Below are 14266 nucleotides of genomic sequence, written 5' to 3' on the forward strand. Positions count from 1 at the left end.
GCTTCTATGCTAGGCAAACATGCTGTCAGTTGAGCTCCCAGCTGTGACTGTGGCCTCTAAGAGGAGTTTCTGACAATCTGACCCGAAGGCAGGAATCATAGTCTCCTAGTCCTAGACCACAGCAGTGTTAAAAGTCCCACTCTGATACAGAGTGCAGGCCTGTAAGGAGCCAGGCATGTTCCACACAAGGAACAGGACACAACTGCTGCCTAACAAGCCAGGCAAGGAGCAAGGATGGAAGGGACGTACTGGACACTCCTAGGGTCAGGTGGAGAACAGGAGGAATTGTTATAATGGTGTCTTTATGGTTCGGAAGAAGCTCCTGATCTGGGTCAGGACCAGTTCTGTCCTACTGCCTACCTCCCCCCACCCCCAACTGCTTCACAAAATGGGCTGAGAGGTCCTGAGAGCTGTACCACTAATAGGTGCTCATAGGAGGAAGAGAAGGATGCTGTCCTCTGGCTCCCCAGAACTCTCAACACCCCTCTAAGGAGGCCAGGACCAAATGCCTTCTGCGGGGGCAATCTTGGAAGGGGCCCTAAAGATTGGGAAGGCAGCCAGAAAGAAAGGAGGGTTCCCAGCAAAGCCTGTGGTCCTGAGTCTGAATTCCTGACAGCTTGACAACTCCATATTCCCTCTCCCTACAGTAAACAGGCACCTGCAGGGTCGTAGAACACACTGTCTGGGTTGATAGACGCCTCATAGGGTGGTGGTGGATCATCCGGCTGGTCCATGTCTGGGTACTTGTAAGCTGTATAAGGAGGTGGAGGGTCGTGGAAATGGAAAGTCCCACCTTCCCCGTCGTCAGAAAGATGTAGTGGCGTGAGGCCTGTGCCAAACCCATCTGGACCATAGTCAAAGCCAGGGATCCTCCGGCCAAGGTTGAAATGGTGCACTGAGCCGCCAAAACAGAGAAACAGGAGGGAAGCTGTGTGATTTGGAGCAGGCTACTGGTTCCCAAGCCTCAATCCCAGTGTCCCTAGCCAGCTACATCTGACATGTCACATGAGACCCTGATTTGGCCAGAACCTCCCATCTCTGGGTCTCTCCAACCAAAGTGCCCTCACCCCACTTATATGAAAACCTATTCCAGCCCTGTCATTGGACTGTAGAAGGAACCTTGCATTGCTATAGCCCCCAGGTCCAACTCACTTTTGGGTATCCATCTACTACAGAAGTAAGTGACCATAAGGCAGACTAGGAGAACTGCTGCCCATGGCCTAGGACACACTGCAGACCCTTCACGGAGCAAGTGAAATCCCTTGTAGCTGCTGGCAACTTGCTCCCAACCTTCTTATTGCTAAGGAGGAACATTCCAGTGAGGAGGAGAGGAAGTCTTTGCCTAAGACTTTTTCTTAGGTGCCTGCTGTGGCTACTGGTATCTGAGCCTCCTCCTCTCACAAGTGGCCCATACTCCCAGCTTATCACAAGAAGTACGTGGCTATTCAGGGATGTTGCTCTTGTTACAGAGCTGGGAGGATAGAAGGCCTACCTTGAACTTCAGCCCATGAATAACCTCTCAGGTATCCTGTTTCTCTGGCTCCCCAGGGGGTGTTCAGCCACAAGGAAAGTAGGTGTGTGGCTACTGAGGGACACAGCTCAGACAGGGGGACCTGGAGACCTAGGGCTGGGGTGTGTGTGACTATTGTGGCCCTTGGAGGGCACTCACAGTTTGCTCCAATCAGGGACTCGATGCGCTCCCGGCGCCGCTGGCGTAGCCGGTGGACCATGAAAAGCAGCAGCGAGAGGATGAGGAAGGAGGAGATACAGCTGACGACCAGGCGCATCCCACTAGCCATGGAGTCAAACAGGCTGCTGCCATCTATGAGGAGGGGTGAGGAGGAAGGAAACCAGCGGCTCTGAGAAAAGAACTTGCAGGGCTACAGGTGGGGTAGACAAATGCAGGCAAGCTCTGAGTGTTTGGGCTGGTCTGAGCTTCTCCCCTACACCCAGTGCTTTTACAATGCTCTTGACAACTTTTTCGTACAGAGGGTAAAACTTTTCAAAACTTTTCAAAATTGAGACTACTGACACAACACTGAAAACTCGGGAGGGAGCAGCAGTCTCCGGAGGCTATCTGCCCCACCCCGGTTCTTTCTCACCCGCCACTACCGTGTGAAATGCTGCTGTAACTGTCACGAAGCAAGGAAGCAGAGACTTCGGTTCTTGACTGAGGGAGCTGGGCTGTGACATATCTTAGGGCCCAGGGCCCTTCCCAAGGGTATGTGTGTCTAACAGCGACAGAATAACAATACGGGTAAGACTAAGCCTGAACTCTGAAGGACTGCACGGAGGAGAGCTGCAATAGTGTCCTCCAATAACTGTCTGGGCCAAGATTCACAAAGGAGAGTCACCCTGGTCACTGCTGACAAAGTCTTTCACTGTAGCTATGAGTCCTCAAGCTACAGCAGAGAGAAGTCACAGTCTCAGTGCACACCGAGCCTGGGCACACCATGCACTGCAGCAAGTTAGGTCTCACGGGATAGCACATTTGCCTGTACTGCCCACGCCTGGAGCAAGCTTTCTAATAAGGTACACACTTACACAGGTGAGGAGGGCAGGGGCAGCACCAGCAACTTCTGTACTCAATCTTGGGGAAAGAAGATGCTAAACTGGATGCACTGGAGATCAAGAAGCTTGTCCTGCCTGCAAGGCCTTCCTCAGCCCTTCTGTTTTCAGTGGTCCTGACCAGGGAGGGGGCACTACTGGCCTTTAGTAAGTCTAGGCCAGAGAAAAGGCAGAGCCAGGAAGTCCCTTACCAACTTCACATTGGTTCCAAGATAGACATGGTATACACAGGGCCTCTCACCTGGAAACAGGAGAGCCCTGCATACTCGATGACCTACAAAGCTTCAGATCTAGAGTTGTCTACTCTCCACCTTTACAACAGTTTTGGAAGGCAGGTCCTCAAAGACTAGCCTAGGAAAAAATACTCCACAACCAACACATGAATGGTGGCTATAGAGTCTTAATAAATCCTGCTGCCAGTCAGCTGGATCTAGACCAGTACAAATGGCCCAGATAGATCTGCCCTCTTCTCATATGACCAGGAGGATCGTGGAGTGGATACGTGAAAAGCATCTACCCAGTCTATTAGCTGCCTGTTTGCAGGCCTCTAATGACTGTCCAGGATCCCTGCCTGAGGGATGATACCAAGCCTACTTGTGGAAGGCCAGTACCAGGTTCCCAGGTGAGTCCTAAGGAAGCAGACGAATTCCGAATTGGTTCTAACAGTAAGTCCCAGGGCTGGCGCTGTGGAGAGCAGGAAGACATCATCTAAGAGAAGCCACCTACAGTCAGGTACAAAAACCAAATGGGAGACCAGAGGTCCCAGGACACACGAGGGACTTAGCCACTCCACGCCAGGACTTGGTACTGGTTAACTCTTTTCCAGTCCACATACATTTATCTCCCATAGGACTGATAAATAACAGTTGTTTCCAGTCCTTCACAGTACAGTTATATATCTTCTTTGGTGAAGTACAACTTAAATGACTGTTAATACAGTTGCATTTTCTTATTATTGAGGTTTTAGGGTATTTTGTCTGGCCTGGAACATGCTGTGTAGCCCAGGACAGCCCTGGCCTTTCCCTCTTCTGTGCTACAGGCCTGTGCAGTCAAGCGCTATTCTGCAGTGCTGGAGATCAAACCCAAGGACTTGTGTGTGCATGCTAGGCAGACATGGTATGAACGGTTATGTTCCCAGTCTCCAGAGCTCTTCATATATTCTGAATGTAAGAATCGTGATGGAACTTATGTAAGCGGCATGTGTGTCTTTGCAGCTCTTTGTCAGTGTATTTAAAGGAGCAGGTTGAAAGTGTAATGAAATTTAGCTTAGTAATCTTTTAAGGATCATACTTGTATTTAAATGTTTGCCTAGCCCACGGCAAAAGATTTCCCCTTCTATTTTCTTACAGAAATTTCATAACTTACCAATTTCAAATCTGGCTAATGAGAATTCTGAGTTACTCCTGTGCAGTAGCAGGAATGGCATGGAGGCCTGTAGGACAGCTGACTGTCCCAGCACTATCTGCTCCAAGACTGTGCTTGCTCTACTGAGTTTCTCTTCTTCGTTATCAAATACAAACTGATTACACTGGGATTACTTCTGTCCTTTAATTCATCACCTGTAGTCCAGTTCCTATTTACAGCACACTGTTCTGATTAATAAGACCGCAGTCTATGCTGCGAATCAGGCACCACAGACCCTCTCTCTGGACTCTCCTACCTCTTTTGTCATTATACGTAAAGCTTGAAGATCAGCTTAAGAACAAACATACCAGTTGCATTTTTGGTAAGACCTATATTTGCATCTATATAGTTAATTTGGGGAGAATTAACATCCATGAAGATGGTATTTTTTTAAGTCTTTGATCTTGTTCTTACCCCAGTGTTTTATGCTGGCAGCATGTATAATGTGCAGCATTTACAGTTAGACGTTTCCTGTTTTGGGGTGCTATTTTAAATGGTATCTTCTTTAAATTTTCAGTGTTATAGATAGTATACAGAAATACAATGGATTTCTGTGTATGGATATTACATCTAGACCTGCAGAACACAATAGTAGTTGTACTAATTTCCCTACAGATCCTCCAGGACTTTCTCTGTAATTACATCATTTGAAAAGAGTGATGCTTTCACTTTTCCTTTCCTCTTGCAATGACCATGGCCTTGAAGAAATGCTGTCTCCTTGCATTGTTGAAGGGAAAACTAAAGGTGATTGCTGAGACTCACTTCCTACTGTCTCTACTCCAGGTGACAGGTTTGCTCAGTTCCTAGGGAAGGCCTCTATGAAAAGGACCAAGAGCCTGTGGGAACAGGCACAGCAGAGCAGGTCCCAGTTAAGCTGCTCCAGATGCATAGGAAAGTGGCCTGCAGAAGCTTGGGGCCTGTCCCAACACACTAAGGGTTCTGCTCTGCTGAGAAGTCCCCAGGAGTGGGCAGGCTTAATAGGCTAACTATACCACAGATGGGTCATCCTGTCTAGTCTTGTTTCTGCAGAACCTAGCAGTGGCAGGGTAGCACAAGAAGATTTCTAAGGAGTGGAACTATGAACTCCTTATCAGGTAAACAACAGTATCAGATGATATAGCTTTTGCAAGTTCAAGTTTGACTCCCACAGCTAACAAGCTAGAAAACTGCAGCCATGTGGCTGGTGCACAGGAAACTTTGTGACTACCCAATTAGTATACGTATGTTAATGACACTGGACAGATATATCCATACAATGAGAAAACTGACTGTTCTGTGGAAAGGAAGAGGGCCAAGTGTCAACCTCCCTAATCCCACGATCTCTGCATCTGGTGTGTTTCGACAAGAGCACAGCCTCTGCACTTACTGCAGTCAATTGCATATCTGATGGTACATGTGCCAGGTGCCTGCTTCGGCCCAGCCTCAGACACAGACAGCCTCTAAAGGACCGCTCTATTCTCCCATCTGAGCTCCCCTCCTAGAGGGATGATAATGGCACTTCGCTTAGGGGACAGTACTCACTGTTGTGCCTCCCTTCCACAGAGCACCTGGAGAATGAGGACAAAATGTTCGTGCCTGGCCAATCTGCTATTCTGTGGGCCTACCCACATTACTTTCACACAGCGGCATCCAAGAGAAAAAAGAAATTCATGCTTTCAATTCATATTCCCTGAGACCCAAGTTCATGCTGAAATGTCAGTGGTTCTGAGGTACCACAAAGGAGGGTATCATGTGGTGTTCTGAGCAGGACTCAACCCTGCTGGGTTTCCCCCCACAAGTGGATATAGATCCAAGGCTTTGCACTGCTAGGTAAATGTCCAAGCCCCATGAATGTTCTTTTGTTGCTGGTGGAAGGCTGCAAGCTGACAACACAGTGTGCACCTCAAGAGCACCACCTAGTGGTGAAGAGTTTTACCTTATCACTAGCTCATAATCCTTCAAAATAAGCAAGGGTTATTGATTTTATCACTTTCCACAACCCACCATAACATGAAGAGGAAGAACTCAAATGCACACGTAAATTTCAAGTTTAGCTCTTACTCTTAGGAAGTGAAATACAGGTATGAAGCTGCCAAGTTAAACTGTAAACAGTCAGCCATGTTGAGATTCAAGTTTATTTGTAAATATTACCTTAGAGTGAGAATCAGGCAAAATGAAGGGTGTCAGTCATCAGGGCATGTCACAGATACGCACTGAGGCCCCCGAGCCAGCTATGTCAGTACATGTTGCCAGCATTGCTGTGTCAGGAACAACAAGCTCTTGACAAATCTCATCACAGCTTTTGGCCAAGGGGTGGCTATCTCACCTGGGTCCAGACACATGAATTTGCAGCATTCCTTAGGGTCCTTGCGGTACTGCTGACACCCCTGGGGCCGCTCACACAGGGCAGCAACACACATCTCAGGCTCCCCTCGATGGCAGGTACAGCTCAAGCATGGGTCATCTCCCTTGGGAGTGAAGTAGAACCCTTCATCCACCACATTATCTTTGATATCAACACACGTCTGACCTGCAAGGGGCACACAGACACGGACATATGCATTCAGCAGCACTGAGGCCCAAGTCCCTCCACCACCTGCACCTTTGCAGAGAACAAGGCAACTGAGGAGCTGGCCAGCTCTTTTATGCAAGTCCTCCCTGGAGGCATACTATGAATCTGAGGTGGTCACCACAGTCTGGAGAAAGCACAACTAGCCAAGACAGATGGAGCCCACTGCCTCTGAATAGGAACGGCAGGTTTCAAGGTAAAGGTCCCTGCAGAAGCATTTGGTTAAAGGTGCCTTGTTCATTTATGATATTTCTAAGAGCTATGGATATTAACTATTTAGAATTGGAATGTGTTCAGAATGAGCCTCTAGGCACTGCCTGACAAGATGGTCCCCTGAATGAGAAATGTGTAGTAAACCGCACACAAGTGACCTGGGAGACTAGAGCAGGGGAAGAGCTATGAGCAGCCCCGTAAGGGGCTTAAGCTCGTAAGCAGAAGTGACTGATGCATGGGAGGGGATGGACATGAGGTAAGGAAACCAGACAGGAAGCTTGTTCCACTCTCCGAATGGCATGGAGGTAACTGAAGAGACTGTGGAACTCTGACAGCTCTCCTCAGTTAGAGCTGGGGACATCCTTCCCCACATGGCCATCATGTTCAAGGGAAGATAAGCAAGAGAACACTCTCTGCTACCACAGTGAGAGGAGAACAAGGGGCAGAGGCAGAATCCTGAGAACGATGGGTTCCATTGCACATCCCAGAAAGGTTGAGCATCAACATGTCAGATGCAAGCACCAAGAGGAGAAACCAAGCAGAAAAATAGTTTAAAAAATGATGCCTGAAAACCTCTCCAATCCAGTAAAAAACAAAACCCTACATTCAATATGCGACAAACTCCAAATAGGATTAAAGACAAAAAATTCACAAACAGGTACATTATAGTAAAAATACTGAAAATCTAACAGGAACATCCAAACTTCTGACATTATCTACAAATGTGTTAGGTCCCATAGCTACCTTGTGATAAATGTAGCTATAGGCCTAAAAAAAATTTTTTTTAAAAAATAACTTCTTTATATATATTATTAAGGTAACTCTTTTTTTTTTTCCCCCCTGAAACAGGTTTTCTCTGTATAGCCCTGGCTGTCCTGGAACTCACTTTGTAGACCAGGCTGGCTTTGAACTCAGAAATCCGCCTGCCTCTGCCTCCCAATTGCTGGGATTAGAGGCATGCGCCACCACGCCCGGCTTAAGGCAACTCTTACGAAAGAAAACATTTAACTGGGGTCTTGCTTACAGTTTCGGAGCTTAGTCTATTACCATTATGGCAGCACACATGGCACTAGAGCAGGAGCACAGAGCTGCATCCTGATCCATGATAGGGCAAGGCACAGACAGACAGACAGACAGACAGACAGACAGGAGCCTGGCCTCAGTTTTTGAAACCTCAAAGCTCACCTCTAGAGACATACTTCTACCAACAAGGTCAAACCTCCTGATCCTTCTAATTCTTTAAACAGTGCCACTCCTGGTGACTGAGCATTCGGATAGATGAGCCTACGATGGCCATGCTCATTCCAAGCACTAGATTGGGAAAATCAGTCAACAAATGGGAAGACCAAGCGGACTCTGCGAAGTGGAAGGCAGAGTGAAGTGAACCACGCTTTAAGAGGTTCTTGAGCACGCCTGATGCAGCAATGGGAAGCAAGATCACCAAGAGGACATGGTAGGAAGCTGCCATGTGTGATTCTGGCCTGGATTCAGAGACTGGAAAGCATGAGCTCTAAAAGGACAGTGTTGGAACCATGGACAAAACTGGACCAGTGCTCATGATGGTGTGGTATTACAGTCAAATGAAATGTCCTGAGGTTGAAAAATGTACTATGCTTATGTAAGAGTGTCTTTGTTCTCAATTTGGTAAGACACACACAGACATGTCTCATAAAGGGCACAAGGATGCATTTACACTCCTTGCAACTTTCCCCTAAGTCTAAAATTATACCTAATAAGGTATAAGGTGACCTGCCCAGTGCAGGTGGTCCTATAAGGTCTTGTGTATCAACCACTCAAAGACAAGATTATCTTCAACATATACAGATTTAAAGAATGGAATGGAACTGCTTCCCAATTTACATAATAAAATTAATATAAATGCTGACAGAAAAGCGAACTGCAGCCTGGGTGGTGAAAGTGATCAACCTGTTCTTCTCTTGCTGCTGATGCTGCTTCAGCTTTCCACTCCCTATCCTGAGGGTAGCCTAGCTTTGGATGGTCAGAGAGCTCTCATCTCCTGCTGTGAAGCCTTGGCTTCAACCAACACAACAGATGGAGGCAGCAGGCACAGGAAGAGCTGGAAACAACCACATTTCATTGTCTCTTCTGTGTTGCTGCTGAGGACTCAGCAAAAGTAGGTGCTCAAAACTCAAAGGAGGGTGATGAACTAATTTAAGTCTATATACTAAATAAATAAATAAAGTGGCCATGCCTCCATGGTACATCTGAAGATCTCCATCCAACAGAAAGGGTTATGTGATCTTTAAGCACTAAAGGGTAGAACTTGAAGACCATTGCTCTGTCTTTGTTAAATCTCATCTGACTACACTAGAAAAAACGACTAGACTGCTGGAATAATAGCTGAGTCTTTTAATGCTCCAAGCTTATACAGGCTGTTCTTATTTTAGCTACATTCTAAAACTCAAGACATGTAGGAGAATGGGCTTTTATGAGTGCTGTACCACAAAGTGGAGGAGCCACCGCACTGTCCCAGAGGTGCAAGGGTAGCTGGGAGCTGTGTGAGCACATTCTCATCACAGGACAGGATTCCTGTATTCAACAACTGCTGAGAGATGGAGCAGGAGGAACCCTGTAAAAATGCATGCCAACTAGCCGGGCGTGGTGGTGCACGCCTTTAATCCCAGCACTCGGGAGGCAGAGGCAGGTGGATTTCTGAGTTCGAGGCCAGCCTGGTCTACAGAGTGAGTTCCAGGGCAGCCAGGGCTATACAGAGAAACCCTGTCTCAAAAAACCAAAAAAAAAAAAAAAAAAAAAAAAAGAAAAAAAAGAATTCATGCCAACTGCTAAGGCACTCAAAGTTCAGGCCGGATTCAACAGGATACTGGAGTCAACTTTATTTAGAAAAGAAAAAAATCTTAGGGAAGACATTTGTCTTCTAAGCTGATGATGACCTGAATTCAATCTCCAGAAACCACATGGTAGAAAAAGAAAACCAATGCACTTCTGACAGTTGTCCTCAGATCTCCACATATGTGCATATGTGCACACATGTGTGCTCACAAAAAGAATCTTTCCATTGACATTCAAAGAGATTCTTAGGACCTGAAACTTTAACAAAAACCTAACTTTAATTACATGTGCATGTTCATGTGGGGGTGTGCCTATGGAAGTCAGGAAAGGGCACTTGATTCTCTGGAGCTGAGTTACAGGTGGCTATGACTTCCCTAACATGGCCAGCTGTGCGTTGTACATGGTCTTAACCAATGAGCTTTGTCTTCAGCCATGTGAAATCATTTTTTCTTCTGGAGTTTGATTTGACACAACCTATCTTGAAGTTAAAGATGAAATAATTCAGAACTCCCAACTGGTCAGATGTCCTCTCTATAGGAATACTGTCCTGAGCCATTTTCAGGGACTTTGGCATTGCCTGCACTTTGGCATTGCCTGCATTTGAACAGAGCTGTAGATGTAAGGCTAAGGCCAGAGAAATGAGCAGCGACAGGCTGGAGCCCAGTTATCACATGGGGCTTTAGAGCATCAATGCAGGCTTCCACACTGAGACTGGACCCAGCATGCCATCACAACCTCGTGTCATGTCATAAAATTGACTTCATAGTCATTAAGGTTAGGGAAACAGAAGAAACAATCTTCCTAAAGACCTGGTATGTCTGGATGGTTGGTATTGAGATTTGAATCTGGTGTGAACAGTAAAGGAATGTGTAATGAATACATTGGTAAGTTGATGGAGAAGACAAACCATTGTGCTTTACTTCAGACTGAGAATTTTCAGCTTATATAAATTAAATATGAAGTGTGTTTAGTTCTTTTTGTATCCTGATATTTTGCATATTAGTCAATTATATAAGATTTGATGGGTTTTAATAATATGTAAATAGCTCGATAGATACCACTCAGATTGTTTTGTTTTTTCAAGACAGGGTTTCTCTGTGTAGCCCTGGCTGTCCTGTCTCACACTGTAGACCAGGCTGTCCTTGAACCTGAAGATCCGCCTGACTCTGCCTCCCAGTGCTGGGATTAAAGGCGTGTGCTACGACCACCTGGCTATAGTCCATACTTTTTATGATAAAAATGTTTTAAAAAGGAAAAGAAAAAATATAAAAAAACAGCTGAGGGAAAGATGGAGTTGCACACAGCCGTGGCCTGCAAGTGCTCCCATTTCAGCTCTCTCTGGCTGGCCACCCCTATCTCCCCAGCCCAAGGGTTTTTGGGTTTTTGTTTTTTTTCCTTTGTTTATTTGCAAGTACTTTTGGAGCTAAGCTGCAGTCTCTGGCTGCCTCTTGATTACTTGCACTTTTTAAGAAGAAAAGACTCCCTGGGCCGGCACTATATCGCCATTCATTAAAAATAAACAACTTGGCTACAAATTGGTATATTAAAAAACGTAATGCCGTTCCAATAAAGGCAAAATGTTTTGTTGTTGTTTTGAGACAATGTCTCACAGTGTAGCCCTGGCTGGCCTAGAACTCAAGAGACCTGCCTGCCTCAGCCTTCCTAGTGTCGGGACTGATAGTCTGTGCCAACAGGCTCAGCAGAATGTGATTCTTTATATGCTCTACACAAATTACTGTTAACTTTAATATGTTTAGTAATTTCATTTTGATAACTGGATCTCTATTTGATTTTTTCATTTTTATCTGAAGATCTTTTTAAAAATTTCAAATTACATTTATTTGTTTGTGTGTGTGTGGTGGGTGTGTATGTGCCATGGTACAGGTGTGCAGGTCAAAAGACAGCTTGGGGGTTGGTGAGATGGCTCAGCAGTTAAGAGCGCCGACTGCTCTTCCAAAGGTCCTGAGTTCAAATCCCAGCAACCACATGGTGGCTCATAACCATCTGTGACGAAATCTGATGCCCTCTTCTGGTGTGTCTGGAGACAGCTACAGTGTACTTACATATAATAAATAAATAAATAAATTAATTAATTAAAAAAAAAAAAGGACAACTTGGGGAAGGTGGATCTCTAATACCAAGTGGGTCCTGGGTACTGCACTCAGGTTGTCAGATTCAGCAGCAAGCACCTCTACCTGCCGAGCCATGTCATGGTCCTTGGGGATACTGTTTAGTGCCAGTCATTGACTTATTTATTGTGGAAAGCTAATTTTCTTCACAGTTTACAATCTGAATTATGAAGAAAAAGTTGTAATAATAAACTTGAACTTCACTTAGAAAACAACAGAAGTATGAGCCAAGGAGAGTACAGAACAGGAATGGACCAGCGCCGGCTCACTTTTAGGAGTTATAAAAAAATGTGAAATTCAGTTTCAGCAAATGAAAATTCAGCAACGTAAGCTACACAAACCCACAAGGGTGGTTAGACGTCAGCTAGGATGGCAAGAGCCTGAGGGCCCAGTTACTCAGGAGGCTGAAACAGTAGCTTGTGCCCGGATGCTCAAGATCAGCACAGGCAACACAGAGAAACCTTGGATCAAAACAAAGTCTAACAAAAAATGAACCAAGTGGTAAGACTAAGGAAAGAAACCCCACATAATTCCAGAAACTAGAGAGGCCCTCCAGTCACACACAGCCACACACAGCCACACACAGCCACACACAGTCACACAGTGTACGCTTATGGCGTGAATGCTCCTGGACAAGCAGGAGCAGAAAAGCAATTGCTTTACTCCCCAGGACACGTTCAAAACCCTGAAGAAATCATTAAGCTTGGTGCTGACCCACTAACACATGCTCCGTACTCCTAATCAACACAGCAGTGGAGACCTCAGCAAGAGGAGGTAAAGAAATCTAGGAGTAAGATTCTAAATTCACAAAACTATATGTACAGACATGTAAGAGAATCCCACACTACAAGAACTAGTAAAAAAAAAGCCCCAAACCCTAAAATTGGTATAGAAGAGAAGGCCCAAAGAGAGGCCCATTGGACATGCAGACTTTGTGTGCCCCGGTACAGGGGAACGCCAGGGCCAAAGGGGGGGAGTGGGTGGGTAGGGGAGTGGGGGTGGGTGGGTAAGGGGGACTTTTGGTATAGCATTGGAAATGTAAATGAGCTAAATACCTAATAAAAAAAAAAATGAAAAAAAAAAAAAAAAAAAAAAAAGAAGAGAAGGCCCAGAAGAGCAAGAGGCAGAGAGAGAGAGGAATACACACCAGATATGGAGGGCCAGCCTGACCTGACATTTTCTTGGAGTGTGGTGCTGACACAAACTAACAGAGACCAAGGGTCGAAATAGGCCCTGTGACAAAGTGGGGCAGGGAGGGAATATCAACACAGCTGAGGACGCACCTAACTTGAACCATGTATCAGCATCTGTCAAGGCCAATCTTGCTCCTCAGCACTTCCCAGAGGACTGGCTGGAGGAGGGGCAGTCCTAGCTTTGCTTGTTGTGTCTATACTGTAAATTGAGCCCTTGATGTAATACTTGGGTGGCTGTGTTGGCAAAGGGCTGGGGAGACTCCCAATCCTGTATGCTAGGGAAGAGAATTCACTCAAAGCAGGCAGCCAAGAGGAACTAAGTTACTAACCCAGCTCAACAGTTACTAAGGCCCTAGACAATGCAGAGGTGCCACAGGCTTTTCAAGTCCCCAGGTCATTGTTCTCACTCAATGTCTTGAAAACACTGAAGCCATAAAGCAAGAATTTCCCCTAGCAGGGGAAAGGGAACCAGGGGTCAAGAACTCCTCTATGGCTGCCTGGGCCACAGAGCTAGAGGTAAGGTGGGTGCTTCAAAGCACCATGAGGTTGGCGCCTACTGGAGGCTGACTCACTTCTTTTACACAGAAACGAAGACTTCTCAGAGCAGCTCTCGGCGTGCCAGCTGTGGAGGTCATGGTGCCTCAGGGTAGGAAAGTGGAAACACTGGAGCTGGGCGCAGAACACGTTGTCATTCTCAGACATGGCAGAGGCGAAGATGGGATCTGGGGGCAGGAACACTTCTGGGGAGCCTGTAAGGGAGACTAAAGGTGAGGCCAGACATGCCAAGACTTTAGCAGATTGTCACAAACAGTCCTCCAGGAGGTCCTAGTGTCAATAGGACACCAATCACAGGGCTGGAGGACTACCAAAAGTTAGAGGCTGCTGCAGCTCTAGAGAAGGCCCCGGAAACACAGGACCTGACCACAAGGCAGCATGCTGGCCCAGGGGGCCTTCTCTGTAACTCCTCCCCACTTCCATGTGCCTTGTCCCACTAGGTGAAAGGAGGCAGGGAGACTCCAACAGTATCTTCTGAATCAGGGCAGTTCCCTGTTTTAAACTTAACACCCACAATACTTACCTTTGAATGCCACTTCCCAGCGACCTTCTAAGGAATGGTTCCGGCCAGTAATGACATACTGATAACCAACCCAGAGCCTGCAGAAGACATAAGGAAAAGCCTTAGTACCTAGGTAAACAGCCACTGATGACCTCATGTGTACACATGTACGTAATTTAGAGGACTGAGGACGTTTGCCTTTTCCTGGTCCCAGGGGTTCAAGTTTGCAAAGCAAGTACTCTACTCCCGCACCACAACGAGTTCTCCCTTCGGGGGTACACTAGAATTGAGCTTTTAACTCTACTGGCTCAGCCCCATAAGGAGCTGGTTTGCCATACATGAC

At 46.3% G+C, this 14266-nt stretch overlaps 1 protein-coding gene across 2 annotated transcripts in view; it reads right to left on the reverse strand.

The window, feature by feature from the left end:
- The window catches only part of Dgcr2 (DiGeorge syndrome critical region gene 2), a 51374-nt gene that overhangs the window by 2959 nt on the left and 34149 nt on the right, over positions 1–14266 (reverse strand). For both annotated transcript variants that reach the window (NM_001109750.1, NM_010048.3), the window contains exons 5-9: positions 13945–14021; positions 13439–13615; positions 6278–6481; positions 1670–1822; positions 659–895 (exon numbers count right to left, since the gene is read on the reverse strand). In NM_001109750.1, coding sequence (NP_001103220.1) covers positions 659–895; positions 1670–1822; positions 6278–6481; positions 13439–13615; positions 13945–14021 — 848 coding nt within the window. The remainder of the gene's footprint in view (positions 1–658; positions 896–1669; positions 1823–6277; positions 6482–13438; positions 13616–13944; positions 14022–14266) is intronic.

Source organism: Mus musculus, chromosome 16 (genome assembly GCF_000001635.26).
Source record: "Mus musculus strain C57BL/6J chromosome 16, GRCm38.p6 C57BL/6J".
In the NCBI taxonomy this organism is placed as follows: domain Eukaryota; kingdom Metazoa; phylum Chordata; class Mammalia; order Rodentia; family Muridae; genus Mus; species Mus musculus.